This window comes from Triticum urartu, chromosome 3A, assembly GCF_056163025.1.
Source record: "Triticum urartu cultivar PI428250 chromosome 3A, HENAU_Tu73, whole genome shotgun sequence".
In the NCBI taxonomy this organism is placed as follows: Eukaryota; Viridiplantae; Streptophyta; class Magnoliopsida; order Poales; family Poaceae; genus Triticum; species Triticum urartu.
The window spans coordinates 76025814-76044302 of record NC_141875.1 but is presented as its reverse complement, the minus strand read 5'-3'; the positions used below and the strand labels follow the sequence as shown (position 1 = coordinate 76044302).

Below are 18489 nucleotides of genomic sequence, written 5' to 3'. Positions count from 1 at the left end.
TGAGCGAACCACCGTAAGAATTAAAAAATGAACAAAGAAAAGATAAGGAAGACACTGGGAAGAATTTAGCAAATGAACGAAGATGCTTGAGAGAATTTAGATACATGAGAACGAAGGGATCACGAACTGATTAGAGATCACTTGATGCACCGGTAAGATTGGAGAATGACAACTGAAAGCTGAGAATGAATACACCTGAATTGATGGACTCCGGATAATCAAACTGAGAAGACTCTTGAATTGCTCCGGATAGGTGAAAAGAATTATCACAATCAAACAATTATGAGAGGATGGCCTTGAACTAGAACCACGAATCTCTGAGAGAACGGATAAGATATGGAGGTAAAACTCTTCTTCGGTCTTCAAATGTTGAGAGTGAAGACGAGAAACACCACCGTGAATTGTTGAGATACTCCGAAAGAATCAAAAGCGAAGAGATTGAGCCAACGATGAAAAGAATGTGGACGATCTTGGAGAAAAACATAAGACTTATGATAATTCATTCTTACGTCAAACTTGGAAAAGAATTTGAGAATAACTCCGGGAGAATTAGAAGAGTCAGGTAAGATCCTGGAAAAGGACCTGCGGGTTAGGGCCCACTCAAAAGAAACACCATTGAACGATTTAAAAGAGAGAATGCACCGGTTGAATTAAAAGGCTTGAATGAGATAACATCCTCGAAAAAAAGCTTGAACGAAAGCAGAGTGAACACATGAATCTTCGAGATATCTTGAGCACTCCAGAAGAATTGAATATCGAGAAATGAAATATTATGAGGTGCACCGATATGAGAAGGCATTTGAAACGAGGGAAGGATATGATCAACAAAGCTTGAATTAGTTCCACCGGATAAGAAAGAGAATGAATAATGATGAACTTGAGGTTTCGTTAGAATCTTCATGAGAATCACCGGATAAGAACATTGAAGGAAAAGAATGGAGAGACTTCCATCAATAAAATGATACTTGATTGAGAAATCTGAGTCCTTGAAGAAAAAGGGTGGGTGGGCGGGAAAAGCAAAGGCAACTTGGAGACGGATGAAACAAACACCGTTGAGAAGAACTGATACTTGATCTTGCGGATGTTGAAATGATCGGATCCACTTGAAGAGAAACACACCGGTTGAACAGGATTTACATGACAATCTCGATTATCAAGAAGGATTAGTATTCACAACAGAGTATGAGAACGCCGCTTAGGAACAGGTATGGAATCAACATTTGACTTCGAAGCAACTCGAATACCACAACTCAAAACAAAACAAAGAATTGGCTTGCAGAATAAGCCAGAACAAACATATGATAGAGATTTCGTCCGAAGTTTTCGTGGTAGGGCCTACACGGGCTCGATCGTAGAGCACCATCATGTACAAGGCAGTGCACATGACATACGAAGCATCCCTAAATCGGCATAGCCAAGGACTCTTTAAGACACAACGAGACCACTGTAAAACCAACCTTGGATAGGCGGACCACTAGACGTCGAATCCCAATTTCATATCATACATCTGTCGGAAAGATATCCTAAGAGCTACTTAAATTCCCACTTATAAACTCCCGAAATTTTCCGGTTATGCAATCAGGTGTTGGGGATACAGGGGAAGCATAATATCTCACCCAAAACAAGCAAATCCTACATCCAGTTGTATCCATCCTTCAACACATAACCAAGAACCCTTCGGAAATCATTTACCTCAACCTTCGAAAAGCATCCGTTATACGAGTTATGGCAATACTCCCGAACTCCCGCCCCAGTACTGGGTGGCGTCGAGGTTATCTCACCAACAACTGCATAAAAGAGATTTTCGATGTCGGCGAAACTATCTCGGGTATTCCAGAACTGCAACGATAAAATTGTGACGGCAACACCTCGAAGCTCAACTCCCCGGGACACTGCCACAACCCCTAAATGTCAGGAGGCACAAAGAACAATGTTCTCGTCACAAAACCATCGGAACAATTCCAAGATACCCGCGTGATCCTAAAAAAAATTAGTGAAATTTGAGAAGAGAAGAGTCAAAACTCTATGTCAGGATGCCTCACCAGAGCGACGAAGGGACTGAGTAAGAAGAATTCCTAACTCTCCGATATATATAATCCTAAATGACTCAAAACATTACTAGACTCAATAACGCCAGCGATTCGATCAAGCAGGGGGCTCCTAAGGTCGGGGAAGGCTCTGATTACCAACTTGTAACGCCCTCGATGCGACTATATCTCCCACGTGTCGAAGAACGACTTAGAGGCATAACCGCATTGAAAGCAATGTCGCAAGTGAGGTAATCTTCACACAACCCATGTAATACATGGGGGAAAGAGTTACATAGTTGGCTTACAATCGCCACTTCACACAATACATGAATAAAGCATTACATTCATCCAAATACAATCAAGGTCCGACTACGGAACCCAAATAAAAGAAGACTACCCAAATGCTACACAGATCCCCGATCGACCCGACTGGGCTCCACTACTGATCAACTATAACGAAATGACACAAAGGACGAGATCTTCATCGAGCTCCTCCTGAGCTTGGTTGCGTCACCTGCTCGGTAACATCGGCACCTGCAAACTGGTTTTGGAAGTATCTGTGAGCCACGGGGACTCAGCAATCTCACACCCTCGCGATCAAGACTATTTAAGCTTATGGGTAAGGTAAAGATATGAGGTGGAGCTGCAGCAAGCGACTAGCATATATGGTGGCTAACATATTCGCAAAAGAGAGCGAGAAGAGAAGGCAAAAGAACGGTTTATGAACTATGATCAAGAAGTGATCCTAAAACAACCTACGTCAAGCATAACTCCAACACCGTGTTCACTTCCCGGACCCCGCCGAGAAGAGACCATCACGGTAACACATGCGGTTGGTGCATTTTAATTAAGGTCAACTTCAGGTTTTCTACAACCGGACATTAACAAATTCCCATCTGCACATAACCGCGGGCACGGCTTTCAAAAGTTCAATACCCTGCAGGGGTGTCCCAACTTAGCCCATCACAAGCTCTCACGGTCAACGAAGGATATTCCTTCTAGCGGGAAGACCCGATCAGACTCGGAATCCCGGTTACAAGACATCCTCGACAATGGTAAAACAAGTCCAGCAAGACCACCTGATGTGCCGACATCCCGATAGGAGCTGCACATATCTCGTTCTCAGGGCAACACCGGATAAGCAATCTGTACAAATAAAACCATCCCTCGAGTTTACCCGAGGTGGCGCTGCAAGGGGCTCTAGTTTGGACCAACACTTAGACAAGCACTGGCCCGGGGGGGTTAAAATAAAGATGACCCTTGGGCTGGCCTAACCCAAGGGAAAAAGAGCCTAGGTGGCAAATGATAAAACCAATGTTGGACCTTGCTGGAAGAGTTTTATTCAAGGCGAACTGTCAAGGGGTTCCCATTATAACCCAACCGCGTAAGGAACGCAAAATCCGGGAACATAACACCGATATGACGGAAACTAGGGCAGCAAGAGTGGAACAAAACACCCGGCATAAGGTCGAGCCTTCCACCCTTTACCAAGTATATAGATGCATTAATTAAATAAGAGATATTGTGATATCCCAACAAAATATTCATGTTCCAAACATGGAACAAGCTCCCATCTTCACCTGCAACTAACAACGCTATAAGAGGGGCTGAGCAAAGCGGTAACATAGTCAAACAATGGTTTGCTAGGACAAGGTGGGTTAGAGGCTTGGTTCAATAATATGGGGGGCATGATAAGCAAGTGGTAGGTATCGCAGCATAGGCATAGCAAAAGAGCGAGCAACTAGCAAGCAAAGATAGAAGTGATTTCAAGGGTATGGTCATCTTGCCTGAAATCCCGCAAGGAAGAAGAACGAGTCCATGAAGAAGACAAACAGACGTAGTCGAACGGGTCCTCACAAACGTGACTTTACCGGAACCAACCCAAAGAAGCAACACCGGAAAGAAGCACACAACATAGTAAACAACCAACACATGAACATGGTATGATATGCGGGATGCGGTATGCGATGCATATGCATGATTTGCAAAGGAATGATTGAACCTGGCCTCAACTTGGAAATCCAAGAGTGCCACTAGAAATTTGAGGTGATTTCGGTTGAAATCGATATAAAGATCACCGGAATCGGATGCACGTTTTGGAAATGGCAAGCAAAACAAATATGGCACCGGTCTGCGATAATCAGCAAGTAGCCATCTAAATGCAACAAGATAAATATGCTACAGCACTCAAACATGGCAACAAAATACATGGCAGGGATCCACTCGAGAAGCTTAACAAAAGATGAACACTAAGCTACGGATAAATCACTCATTAACAGGTTCAAACAAGCATGGCAAAAGTGCAAATGATAACAGGTTTCAGACTTCGTGAAATTAACACAAGTCTGGAATTTATCATCAGGAAGCACACTTTAGAGCATGAAAACTACATGCTACAGGAACTTAACATGGCAAAGCAAGGCATGGCATGAAGCTACTCAAAGCACTTAACAAAAGTCCCTTAGTGACCTTGAGCCAAAAGGGATCGGAAAATACAATTGCAAGCATGTGAACATAGAAAAAACATAAACAGATCTCAAACTTAGTGAAAAACTGGAGCATGCAAAACAGTTAACGAGTAGGCATGTTTACGAGCTCGATGCACTCACTACAGAGCATGGAATGACAAACTAAGCATACACCCATCAAGAATACATGGCATAGAAGCTAGACATGGCAAGAACAACAACATAGCATGCACGGATCAATAGCAAAATCCTCGGCAAAATCGCTAACAAGTCAACAATCTGCCAGGATTCACGATATAGCAAAAGTAGAGCTCGATTGACTCAAGCTAGAGTGCTCCATAAATGCAAACAAAGACATGGATGGATAGAGAACCACAATATTAACAAAACATCCTTACTGATTATCCTCAAAAGAGGCACGGATCACTAGGAAACAACATGAACATATGGCATAACGACAAAATCAGGACAAGGACTTAGTGAAATTCTAAGTCCCTGAAATCAGCATTACCGATTACTCTACTTTGCAAGCTTGTGCTAGTCACCACAAATATCACAAAAATACACGGTAAGCACCACTGTAAAGATTGCATGGCATATAACAAAACACATGTAGAGCTCAGGATCATAGCATGCACACATTAATCATGGCAAAAATGACAAAATGCCATTTGCTGAAACAGATCTAACAAATTACTCACATAGCCCACTTCCAACAGCATTTCGGGCATCAATATGAGCTCAAATTAAAATGATGCAATGAGATGAAATGATGTACTCGTCGCGACGTACATTTTGATATGCTACACGCTCAAAACGGAGGCACGGATGATGAGTTACGATGCGAGGAAAATGCCAAAAATATTGGGGACTTAGTGGAATTTTACCCTCCGGGTGTAGGGTTGACTTTGGCACAGAAGTCGAGGCAGGGCCGGATCTCGTCGGAGAGTCGCCGGACTTGGCCGGAGAGGAGGAAGGAGACCGGAGAGGAGGACCTAAGCGTCGGATCCGGCGGGGGAGAAAGGAGCTCCAGCGGCTACGAGGTCCACCGGCGACGGCGGCGGCCTGGGTCGGGGCTCCGGCGAGCTCCGGATGAGCCGGGGTTTGTCTCCGGCGAGCTCCAAATGGCAGGGAGGTGAGGGGCCGGAGCACGGCGGCACGGGAGCAGGGCGACGAGGGGGCGCCGTTGCGGCGGCGGCGTGCGCGCAGGAGAGCCGGGCGGTGGAGGCGCTCGCAGGCGGCGCCGGTGAACGCCGGCGACGAGCGGTGGAATGGCGGCGGGGCGACGAAGGCACAGGCGGCACGGTGGCGGCGGAGAGGAGAGCCGGGCGGCGCAGGATCCGGGCCGCAGCGGGCGAGCGGCGTTGGCGCGCTGGCCTACGCGGGCCCGCGATGGGCTCGGCGGGCCGCGGGGAGAGAGAGGCCGGCGGGGAGGCGACGTGGCGGCCTGCTATTGGCCAGAACGACATGGCGGCGGCGGCGGACACGTCCAGCGGCGGGACGGACATGTTCGGCGGCGTGCGGGAGTTGGATCTAGGGTTTGGACTGCGGGATTTTCGGAGGGGATCACATATTTATAGGTAGAGGGAGCTAGGAGAGTCCAAATGAGGTGCGGTTTTCAGCCACGCGATCGTGATCGAATGACCGAGATGATGGAGGGGTTTAGGTGGGTTTTGGGCCACTTTGTAAGGGTGTTGGGCTGCAACACACACGAGGCCTCTTCGGTCCCTCGGTTAACCGTTGGAGTATCAAACGAAGTCCAAATGGCACGAAACTTGACAGGCGGTCTACCGGTGGTAAACCAAGGCCGCATGACAAATCTCGGTCCAATCCTAAAATGTTTAACACCCGCACACGAAAAGAGGTAGAAAGGGACACCGGGTGACATAGGAGCGCCGGATTGCAAAACGGACAACGGGGAAAATGCTCGGATGCATGAGACGAACATGTATGCAAATGAAATGCACATTATGACATGATATGCAATGCATGACACGCAAGCAATGACAAGGCAACAACAACGAATAACTGGAGGGCACCTGGCACATCGGTCTCGGAGCGTTACACATCATTAGGAGAATGATGTGATGGACAAGACCCAATCCTAAGCCTAGCACAAGATCGTGTAGTTCGTATGCTAAAGCTTTTCTAATGTCAAGTATCATTTCCTTAGACCATGAGATTGTGCAACTCCCGGATACCGTAGGAATGCTTTGGGTGTACCAAACGCCACAACGTAACTGGGTGGCTATAAAGGTGCACTACGGGTATCTCTGAAAGTGTCTGTTGAGTTGGCACGAATCGAGACTGGGATTTGTCACTTCGTGTAAACGGAGAGGTATCTCTGGGCCCACTCGGTAGGACATCATCATAATGTGCACAATGTGACCAAGGATTTGATCACGGGATGATGTGTTACGGAACGAGTAAAGAGACTTGCCAGTAACGAGATTGAACAAGGTATCGGGATACCGACAATCGAATCTCGGGCAAGTACTATACCGGTAGACAAAGGGAATTGTATACGGGATTGACTGAATCCTTGACATCGTGGTTCATCCGATGAGATCATCGTGGAACATGTGGGAGCCAACATGGGTATCCAGATCCCGTTGTTGGTTATTGACCAGAGAGATGTCTCGGTCATGTCTGCATGATTCCCGAGCCCGTAGGGTCTACACACTTAAGGTTCGATGACGCTAGGGTTATAGGGAAGGTATGTACGCGGTTACCGAATATTGTTAGGAGTCTCGGATGAGATCTCGGACGTCACGAGGAGTTCCGAAATGGTCCGGAGGAGAAGATTGATATATTGGACGAAGGGTTTTGGAGTCCGGAAGTGTTCCGGAGGTACCGGGTGATGACCAGCATGACCGAAAGGTATTTCGGGAGCCCCGGCAAGTGTTGGGGGGCTTCATGGGCCAAGGGAAGGGGGCAAACCAGCCCACTAAGGGGCTGTGCGCCCCCCTCACCTAATCCCACGTGACCAGGGGGTTTGGGGCGCCCCATCTAGGGTTCCCACCTCCTGGCTTGGGGGCCAAATCACCCAAGGGGGAGATCCCATCTGCCCTGGCCGCCCCCCCCCCAGGGGAAACCCTAGGGCGCCTCCCCTCCCCCTTGCCCCTATATATAGTGGAGGTTTTGGGGCTGCCCAACACACGAGTCTCTCTCTCCCAAGGCGCAGCCCTACCTCTGTCCCTCCTCGTCTCTCGTAGTGCTTGGCGAAGCCCTGCAGGAGTACCGTGCTCCTCCACCACCACCATGTCGTCGTGCTGCTGCTGGACGGAGTCTTCCCCAACCTCTCCCTCTCTCCTTACTCGATCAAGGCGCGGGAGACGTCACCGGGTTGTACGTGTGTTGAACGTGGAGGCGTCGATGTTCGGCGCTTAGATTGGAATCGACCGCGATCTGAATCGTTGCGTGTACGACTCCACCAACCGCGTTCTTGCAATGCTTCTGCTTAGCGATCTTCAAGGGTATGAAGATGCACTCCCTCTCTCTCGTTGCTAGTATCTCCTAGATTGATCTTGGTGACACGTAGGAAATTTTTTGAATTATTGCTACGATCCCCAACACAGGCATTGTGCACTAGGCCCAGTGCACAGTGGCATGTGCCTTTTCTTTTTTTTAATTATTTTATGTTTTCTTTTATTTCTTTTGTTTTGCATTTTTTTCAACATTGCAATTTTAGGCACTTCCACAAAAAGTTTGGGAGGCATTTGAAATAGTCTGGATTTTTCATAATTTAGAAAAACATTTAAAATGTTGTTTTGGCGGTGTTTTAAATGCTAGAGCCCAATGAGCAAACAAGTGATGTTGTTTTCCTTAACCATTATTTGTTTTGGAATATTTGCTAAATGATGAACTATTTTCCAACCATGTTTGTGAATTTAAATTCTCACTTTAAATTTGAATTGAATTCAGAGCTGGAATTTGAAATGAGATTTGAACCAAAATGATCAATCACTGTTAAGCAAAGTGACTTAACATAATCAAGGGGGGTTACTATAGCTTAATACATGGGGGTGTTACAAAAACCTCATCCCCTTTTAATAGTATTAGCTTTCCTATGAACTCAATGTGATCTTGGATCACTTAACCAAAAATGTAGAGTCTTGAAGCTTTGCTAGTCCATGTCCTTAGCATTTTGAAGGGGTCCACACCCTCATTTTCTTGTCATGCCAATGTTGAACTTTTCTAAAATATACTAGATAAAAGCATTAGTCCAACAATATGTATGTTGACATGAATTACCAAAACCACCAAGGGAGAAAATGTGCTTTCAACCTCCCCTTTTGGGTAATTGATGACAACATACATCAAAAGCTTAAAGTAGATAAATTGCAAGAGATGTATGAAAGCTTTGAGAGAACATGTAACATGCATATGCTCCCCCTACAAGTGTGCAACCATTTAAATGATGGTAGCCTTAGGCATATAGATGCACAGTAGTAAGGAATCAGAAGTGTGTTACATGTATCTTGGTTATATGCATCAGAGCAAATGAATGAGAAAGCAGAGTCTTCATGTCCATGATTCTTTCTTGCAAACAATATGTGCAACAAGCAGGAGATCATCATGCAAATGGGTGATGCATATACTTACCTTGAGGTGCTTGATCAATTTCCTAAAGAAATACACTTGAGAAAACAGGGTTACATAACACAAGATAAAATCTTCAAAGAGAATAGATACAAGACCATCAAGAATACCAACATTGGGATGACATGTATAGAAAAGAGTATCACTAGGCTAATACTTCTTTAGGTGCAACCATGTCCCCAAAAGATCAAACAAGATTTGCAATAGAGTTCCAAGGATTTTTCTCCCCTAAACTTGAGCTTCCTCTCCCCCTGAATCTTTAGAATTTGATATTGGGAGTAGGTAGGGTAAGATAAAATCAAAGCATAAATCAGAGCAAACACAAGTAACAATAGAGCACATAAATAACTTGATCAACTAGGATCAAAAACATGTTTCTCCCCTCTTTAGAAACATGCAGGATCATCTCCTCTTATAAAATGCATCTCTCTCTCCCTTTAAGATATTTCTTTTTATAGAAGAGATTTGTAAATGAGCTTTTGTGTGCATATCTCTCCCCCTTTGACATCAATTTCCAAGAAGGGTTAATATCAAGGATGTTGATCAAGAAGGCATGGTCCTCGAGAGGCGCAACTAGCTATGATTTAGCTTCAGATGCAGGCATAGGGAAAGAATCATTGAGTGGAGCTAGAGAAGAAAGAATCAAAGAAAAGTTTGACAGAAATTTCTTTATGCAGTGACACCGGTGTCTCCAAGAAGGATCAGTCGGTGAGTCTATGTTGGAGATGACACAGACTGATCACATCAGTGGATCTGAGTTTGTCCTCTTCGATTGAACCGATGAACATATATGCAATGATAAATTGCATTTTGGTGAAGCCGATGTGATTCTATTCGGAAGTACCGAGTTCAAGGCAAAGAGAAGGTTTTGTCAACTCAGCTCACTAGACAATAGGCTCTCACAAAGATTTGCATTGAATTCTAATAGAATTTACAATGAATTGATTTGGGAGAAGAAAACTGGCTAAGAAAAAAAAGAGCATCTAGATGGAGTTTTTTTATGGAAGGGGATAAAACAACCAAATGCAACGAGAAAAAGAATCTAAAAGAGACACTAGGAACTTCATCTGGAAGAGGGTCGGCGACTAGGTCACCTATATTAGAGTATATTCGTTAAGCTCAAAATGGGGTTACCATTTTTCGTTTAAGCATTTCAATGTATGCACCTCTTATGGCGTTGCTTTGGTTCATGTCTTTGAGTAAAACTTCTCTAAGATGTGAAGACTTACATTGGGTTTTGGTGTTGACTCCCATCATGTAGTTGAACTTGTAGTGGATGCTCATGGAGTGAGATTGGGAGCAATCCTTTTTGTTAGTAGTTCATCTTCCTACATGGGTTAGTCTTGCAAGGAACACGTATATCCAAAATGACAAGAGTGGAATATGTAGTCAATTAATGTCAAAGGATATATATGTTTGAGTTGTCTTGCTCCTTGGGCACACCAAAAATAAAGATACTTGGTCCAAATTTGTTTGCTTCGAGATAGGACTTTGAGAGCAAACTTGTGGAATGATATATATCCAAATACCTACAAGGGGTTAGATGCAATACAAGGGAGCAAAAGTATCCAAGATATGATATAATCATCATAAGAGAATTATCAATGATTAGTTATAAAAGCTCATGCCCTTGCATGCATCCAAGTGAGTTTCTAGTTCACGTTGGAAGCATCAATGATGGGAGTTCAGGTGTGACGTCCCTGCCCCGTGCTTCTCTCCAAGTAGTCGATTATTTTATTCTAGTATTTGTTTTAAAAGGCAAACAGGTAGCTGAAATTAAGATATACTCCCTCTGTTCCTAAATATAAGTTTTTTTAGAAATTTCGGTATGAGCTTCATACAGAGCAAAATGAGTGAATTTATACTTTAAGATGCATCTACATATATCCATATGTAGTCCATAATAAAATCTCTACAAAGACTTATATTTGGCATAATTTGCGCAGCCACCATGAATCTACGTGTACATGGTACATGCACCACCGTAAAGAAAACGTGGAATTAGCATGTACCCCATGAAATCGACATGCATGTGGTGTCCTGAGCTAGAGTGCTCCGCAACGCCACGCTAGCGTTGAGAAAATAAAGAGAAAAAAGCGTCGGCACGTGTCTCGTTCAGATTAGTTCATGTCCACGTGCGGCGAGTGCCGTGGGAACTGGCTGAACCCGAAAAATGTACCGCGAGGAGTAGCTGTCTATGGCAGTGTAGTCTGCCCCGCACCCCGACCCGGAGGCGCCATGCGTGGCGCACGAGGACGATGACAACGTGGCCGTTTACTCCGGTGGGCGGTGGCGCGAGGCAAGTGGAATGGACAATTCACAGCCCCGTTTACTTGCTTAACCGGCGGCTTCCCGTCCAACTCGGGCACGCGCGCGCAGCCGCAGCCCGGGAGATTTGATCGATCGGTGCCCCGCGCAGCCGCAGCGGCAGCCGAATCTGCGCGCACTGGCATGTGCCGGTCGCGGTCACCATCGCCTGCCGTGGCTTCTCCGGCAGAGACGACGAGACCGAGCACCTGGAAGCTCCGGGTCAGGTGCTCGGGGCCGTGGACGACGACGACGACGATGGAACGCTGGACCCTAAGTATTTGTGACTTGTGAGCTCGATCGGCTCCCGCTTTTGTGGTGTAAAAATTCTGCGTGGTACGTGTTTGCTTGCCCGCTAGGGAATTCTCTCTCTCGTCGACCACCACGTACATGAGCTTAAGCTAAGATATTTCATGCCATTGGCCATACGGAGGAAGGTTCTCGTCACGTCACCTATCCCCCTTCGCACTGCTTCTTGCATATCGTCAGCAAAATTAACCGGATGACGATCGCTGTGGCAACTGGATACACAGATGACAAGAACAATTACTAAATAAAATGATGTGGACTAAATTATTAAAAACCACGAAAACGGTAGTAACAGTTTGCAAAAAACACGAAATCCAGTAAAAGAAATATAGCCAAAACCACTAACTGCTCGGTTGGCTGTGTTTTGACACCGGATCTGACCGGTGGGGTCCATTCTCAATGCTCGGTTGGTTGACCCGTCGGAGCCGATAGCTGGCGCGGGGCACGCACTGTAGAGGCGGCAAAGAAGCGCCGTCTAATAGCTGTTTGCACGGGCCGTCAACCACTGCCACGTTTACCCTAATAATGGCTCCCACATGTCGAGTTTTCCGATTCATATTTCGTCGACCAATCCTTATAATTTACATTTTTGTTAAAAAAATCCTTTGTAATTCACTATCAAACACGATTAATCGGCCTTTTAGTGGTTCTGGGAAAAAAATGTTGCTAGATTTTGGTGATTTTTGTAAATTGTTGGCGTTTTGATGGCTTTCCACGCTACTTCACACAATTATGGTGGTTTTCGGCAGCTTAGTGTCTGCTGTCAGGTTGTGTTATGAGATACAGTAGTATATTCCGCAAAAAGAAAAAAAGGCTGTGTTTATGAGATATTCCTTCGTCCTTTTCGAGAGCGGTTGAGGATGCAGCAAAGGTACGAAGCTCGATCGTGAGCGTCGTGCGTGGGAATGCGACGGAAGTGGCTGCGTTGGGCCAGTGTACCTGCCGTAAGAGTCCAAGATGAGATGAGATAAGATTAGGCGTTCTTGTTGGAGCTTTACGAACAGAACAAAGTACGGAGTCGTTTTCGGGCCGGGTCACGTACGCACGCCAGTGGCCGATGCAAGCCTCTTTCCAAAAGGACGACTCTCAATCTGTGGACTTGAATTCGCAGGTCGGACGAAATGCTCCCTTGAAATTTACATGACAGGCTCCATTTTTTTAGAGAGACAAACTGTAAATTTTGCCAGAACCAGCTGTGTCAAATCAAATAGATCATTTTGCGCCTTTTTCGCAGTAGGCATATGGAGGATGGAAAATGAACTACGAAATCAAAGAACTCTATCTGTATATTTCAACTCCCCAGACCCAGTCGCATGAATTATGTGTACTCATTTACATACCAAATTTACATGACACTTACTCCCTCCGTTCCTAAATATAAGTCTTTGTAGAGATTTCACTATGGACCACATACAGATGTATATAGATGCATTTTAAAGCGTAGATTCATTACTGCTCCGTATGTGGTTCATAGTGAAATCTCTCCAAAGACTTATATTTAGGAACAGAGGGAGTAGAATATTTTCCAGAACAGACCCTGCTGGGTCAAATCAAATGGACCATTATGCGCAAAAAATAAATCAAATGGACCATGTTTTGCATTATAGAAGCCCTTTTTGACACTATGGACCATACTCTCCCCATGTTTGCCAGAGGCCGGGGTAGTCCCCTTTTCGACAAGAAAAAAAAAGAGCTATTGAACTACTACCACCCCCCACCCCCTATCAATTTTCCTTCATTTTGCGTACTTACAAAATTCACAACAACTTCATGTATTTACCAACCATTTTCCCATGATATGCACTATAATCTCTTTCACTAAGCAGTTACTTTACATACAAACATTGGCAAGTCAACGTCGCACAAAATCAAGAAGAAACCAGAAAAACGCTATTGGGACGGTCTCAACAGGCTACCTGACGCAGACAGGCTTCTAACTGCAACTCTTACAGCACCAACAGCACCGAGCTGCCATACCTCAGGGGTCAACCCACTAAAATCATGCTTCGCGCTCTCATCAAGGTGAACCCACACATGAAATGCGACCTGCACAATGTGATAATTAGTCCAACTTTTTTCCAAAATCAGACTGCTACATTTCGAACCCATCCAACTTAAGCTCAAAAGAACAAGAATCCCATAAATTTGTGAATATTTTCCACTTGAACGGTCAGAAGACACTAAGCACATAATTTAGGCTTGCTACAGAAGTACTTTTGCTGCATTTAGTATTCAGTTTCAGCGTTACTAGAAAAGCAAGGCAGATGCATCAGAAGCACAGTGACTTCCAGGAAAGACCTGAAAAGGATGTAAGCCAACCTTGCCCGATGAATTTCGGATGGGAGACACATGTAGCAGGTCACGGAATGTACTTCCGTCTTTCCTGATAGGAAGCATAACAATTAAGAGTTCTGTTAAGTTGTTTACATAATCTGAACCTGATAACTACTAAATTAAGATATTATGCAAATGCGCACCTGTAATTAAGCAAATGCACTGTGCAAGCCTCCTCACGACAGATATGCCGATTTATCTGTGCATTCAATTTCAAATAGGAATTTGATAAGTGAGCATATTTGATAAGGAAAATTGCAATCAAACAAGCTCGGAAATTCTGGTCCGCACCTCCTCTAAAACCTCCGCACTAGTACCTGGACCGTTTAAGAATCTGCAGTTACAGCCCAATATTTCTTCTCTTGAGTAACCTGGATAAGTAAGATGATTAGAACAGCAGAAACCTTTGCCTGCATACAGACAATCTTTTCAAGGTCAATCTTTGCCCGCATTATCTGTATGTTTTAGCAAAGAGATACAATTATTAGATCTTTCTAACCATACTCTATGACTTTCACATTTTCCTACTCATACCCAATATGTAAACACCATGAAGTCATTGAATTGATGCTATGCCATCCCGATGGCACCACCTTGCATTGTTTATCATCATTTCAGAAGGTAGTTCCAAATCCAACCCATCAACCCTGCCCAGCTTAACTCAAGAACCCGCCAGGATTCAGCACGTTGCAAGCAGCTATATATGTTTCTCATATGTCAGGAAGAGGTTTTCTTTTGCATTTCTAACATAATGTTAGAAAGTAATTACAAATGCTACACATCAATCATGCCCATATGAACTCAAGAACATGTGGAAATTCAGCCTGTTGCACTTCAACTAATATATGCATTTCATAGGAGAACATCCCAGCAAACATGCCAAAAAACAAGATGTCCCACTATCCCTAGATCATAAAAAAGTTTCAGCCACTTGAGCTAAGAGGCCTCAAACTGTCGAAATGCGGAAGTAATACTGATCATAGACAGCTGCACATCATATATTCCCCTTATTACAATCAATGGATTACTTTATAAAAGTTCATGGAACACATACTCTGGTATTTAGAATAATAAAGGAACATGTACCTGTTAATGATAGAAAGGCATCACTAGCATAGACTATCGGCATGTCAGGCAAATGGCGGTCAGTTCTGTTAAAATCGAAAATCAAAGTGCATTTAGTAAATAAGCCAGGCATGAACAACATAAATAAGACTATGAACACGACAGAATTAATCCAAGACAATTAAACAAATGAACAAGAATATGCAAATAACTCACAATACAAAGCTCTGTTTGATTCTACCGAGGGAGAGATTTAAGGAAGAGCTGAGTGCTGGGATACCAACAGAATCACATCTCCTCTCACAAACCACCAAACCAGTTAGTTTGCTATAGCGGTTCAGTGTAGAGAAGATGCTGTTTGCTGTGCTTAGAGCCATCTCTTTGTCACAGCCGCTAGCTATACGCGGTTCCTCAGCCTCCAGCCCTGCAACATTAAACTAGCAACAACATATTTAGAACTTCTGCTTCCAGTACTACTTAATTTTGTGGGGAGAAAAACATAATGTGAAAATGCCAGGTTAAGTATAAACCACACATCCAAATAGGCAGAAGGCACCATATTCTGCAAGACTGGACTCAATGAACTAACATGACAGTATTAATATATAAGAATGGAAACTCAGGCTAGATTGGTGTGTTGTTTCGCTACCTAAACTGAATCTTCATTAAGAGCTAGCTCAATTTCCGACACGGTTGCACCGCTAAATACTCCCTCCATAAAGAAATATAAGAGCGTTTAGATCATTAAAGTAGTGATCTGAACACTCCTATATTTCTTTACGGAGGGAGTACTACAGAACACATGCATATATTTCGAATAGATGTATTTATCGTACGATTCGGATTCTTACCACTGAAAGAAAGTTTTATTTCTTACACATATAGCAACTCTAGTATGCATAGGGTTGCCCTGTTTGAATTTGATGTAAATTTTGTGTGCTGCCCGGTATTTAGTTCAAACTTGAGCTAAAATACCAGGGATCCCACTAATTTTACACTCAATCCAAGCGGGCCTTGGTCTGCCCCGTCATTACTCTAGACCTACAAAAGCAGGATGGATCTCTTTTTTTTGGCCTATTAATGTGTGAACTTCTATCCTGTAAGCAAAAACGGATGTTTCTGTCAAGACCGGTTTAACAAATACAGTCTGTTCAGTAACAAAAAAAGCATCATGTATGCAGCATTCGAACAAAAATATTACCAACTCAAACAAGAACTTTTACCTACTTCTTCTTGTCTCCATACCTGGAAATGGTAAAAGAAACAAGACTAGTGTAACCATTATTGTCAAACTTGGAACCAAGAAGGAACTAACAACTCAAAAAGGCCACATAGTGAGCAGTACTTAAGAATAAGACAACCAGCGCAACTGTAATTATCATACCATGAATATGGAAAGAAATTATAGCAAATAAGGCCATGTTGATGGCCAATTGTATACATATCTTGTTTACCGCATACATTTCATATCAAGGCACGGTAGAGCAGTGAGGCACGGGGTGCTGTAAATGATCTCGCTGGCAATTAATGGTTGGTCCACTGATCAGTGTGGTTATTATCGTGCAATTTACTCCCAAATGATCACTGTACTAGTGATGGTAACAGATGAACACGTCCAATCGAACTGACCTCTCTTATCGATATCCACAAACACCTCCCCTACGTGGCTGGCGCAAGGCAGCTCCTCCTCGCCCCTGGCCTCCTCCCGGCACGCCGCGAACGCCGGGGGCCGGCCCGGGTGACGGCGCGGCGACGACGCGGGGGCGATGGGCACCTGGACGGCGAGGAAGTGGAGCACGCGGCCGTCGGCGGCGTGGAAGACGGGCGCGAGGTGGAGCAGCACCCAGTGGGGCGAGCCGTCGCGGCGGTAGTTGAGGATGGCGACCTGGTGGGCGCGCTGGGCGCGCACGGCCTCGCGCACGCCCGAGACGGCGGCGCGGTCGGTGGCGGCGCCCTGGAATAGGCGCGCGTTGCGGCCGAGCAGCTCGCGGCGCGGGTAGCCCGTGAGCGCGGCGAGGCCCCGGGAGGCGTAGACGATGGGGTGGCCCGGCATGGCCGGGTCCGTGAGCAGGAAGCTCCCACGCAGCTCGTCCAGCTCCTCCAGCACCCACTCCGAGTACCGCGCCGTCAGCGACGCCGCCAGCCGCCGCTCCTCCCCCTCCATCGCCCCGCCGGGAAGGGGCCGGATCGGTGGCGTGATCGGCGCGGGGCGCGGGGGAGGAGAAAAGATCTGCGCGGGTGGAGGGGGGGCCGCGCGGGGCAGGGCTGTAAAATCGCGTGCTCTGTTTGGCCTTTTCGGCTCTGCTCGGGGGAGGCTGGAGGCTGGAGCTCCGTCTCGTCGGCCGGTCGCGAATGCCAGGGGCGTGTGAGGTGAGGCTGGGCGCGCTGACTGTGATGCGTAGCGATGCCGACGCGACGCGATGCGGGAGGTTTGTGCGGGGGGGGGGGGGGGGGGGGGGGGGGCGCGGGTACGAGGGAGAGGAGTGCGGGTGCTGCGGCAGCTCCGCGGGCGTGCAATGATTGACGGGCGGCGGGGCCGGGATAATGCATGCGGGCGTGGCGATCCGTCCGCGCCTGGCTCGTTGCCGGTGCCAGCCGCATGCTGCAGCCCGTGTGTGTGCGCCTCCGTGGCTCCGTCCCTAAATATAAGCTCTACTCATACTATTTTGGGGTTTATTTAATAAAAAGTGAACGTTAATTTGGTCTAGTTGGATTTTTGTTTTTGTCTCTAGTCAAAAAAATTAAGTCTGACCAAGTTTACAAAGAGAGCAATTAATAGTATCTACATTACCAACCCCGCAAAAAAAAATCTATATTAGCAAAGAAATGCATGATCAAAATATATTTAATGATATATCTACAGAAGCGCTAAATATCTGATTTCAGATTTTTTTGACGTGGCAAATCTGACTTTTTCACGGTAATTTATATTGGCGCTGTGATCACAAATTTAGTTAGTAAGCATGACAATTTCTTGGCAAAATAAAATCCAAGACGAATTTGCCATGCTCGTCAACTAAACTTGTCATCCTTGATGAACATAATTTGCCATTAAAAATATTCGGTTTGCCATGATACAAAATCTGACATTAAATTTGTACCCAAGTCCTATCTAAGGTTTGGTCATTAATTTGATTAATAAAAGATTTATAGGTCTCACACATATCTAAACTAAACCAATAAAATATTTGTAATGGTATACCTATTGATGCTGCCTCTATGTTGTTTATAGGTCTCACCCATTTTTTAATAAAATGTTTGCTCACTAATTTGATCAGTAACATATGAGTACAAAAATATACCATTGAAAGCTTCTCTTGAGCATGAATGTAATACTCCCTCAGATCCAAATTAATTGTCGTAACAAAGTTGTA

The 18489-nt window shown here is 45.1% G+C and overlaps 1 protein-coding gene across 9 annotated transcripts; it reads right to left on the bottom strand.

Annotated features, from left to right (window-relative positions):
- Positions 1-10942: 10942 nt before the first annotated feature.
- PLPB (PAS/LOV protein B) lies at positions 10943-17545 on the bottom strand. 9 transcript variants are annotated; one of them, XR_015618218.1, is made up of 10 exons: positions 16745-17545; positions 16343-16360; positions 15332-15539; positions 15137-15201; positions 14342-14421; positions 14194-14249; positions 14015-14099; positions 13633-13762; positions 12759-12909; positions 10943-12655 (listed from the first exon to the last, which is right to left on the bottom strand). XR_015618218.1 is itself a non-coding variant. In XM_087546434.1 (8 exons), the coding sequence occupies exons 1-8, from the start codon at positions 17277-17279 to the stop codon at positions 13607-13609; spliced, it is 1203 nt and encodes a 400-aa protein (XP_087402560.1). In that variant the 5' UTR covers positions 17280-17544; the 3' UTR covers positions 13293-13606. The 9 variants fall into 9 exon arrangements, 4 of the variants coding, with proteins under 4 accessions (XP_087402560.1, XP_087402562.1, XP_087402561.1 ...); XR_015618217.1 differs by having other exon boundaries at positions 12759-12887; XR_015618220.1 differs by having other exon boundaries at positions 12759-12887; positions 14036-14099; positions 16745-17544.
- Between the last annotated feature and the right edge of the window lie 944 nt (positions 17546-18489).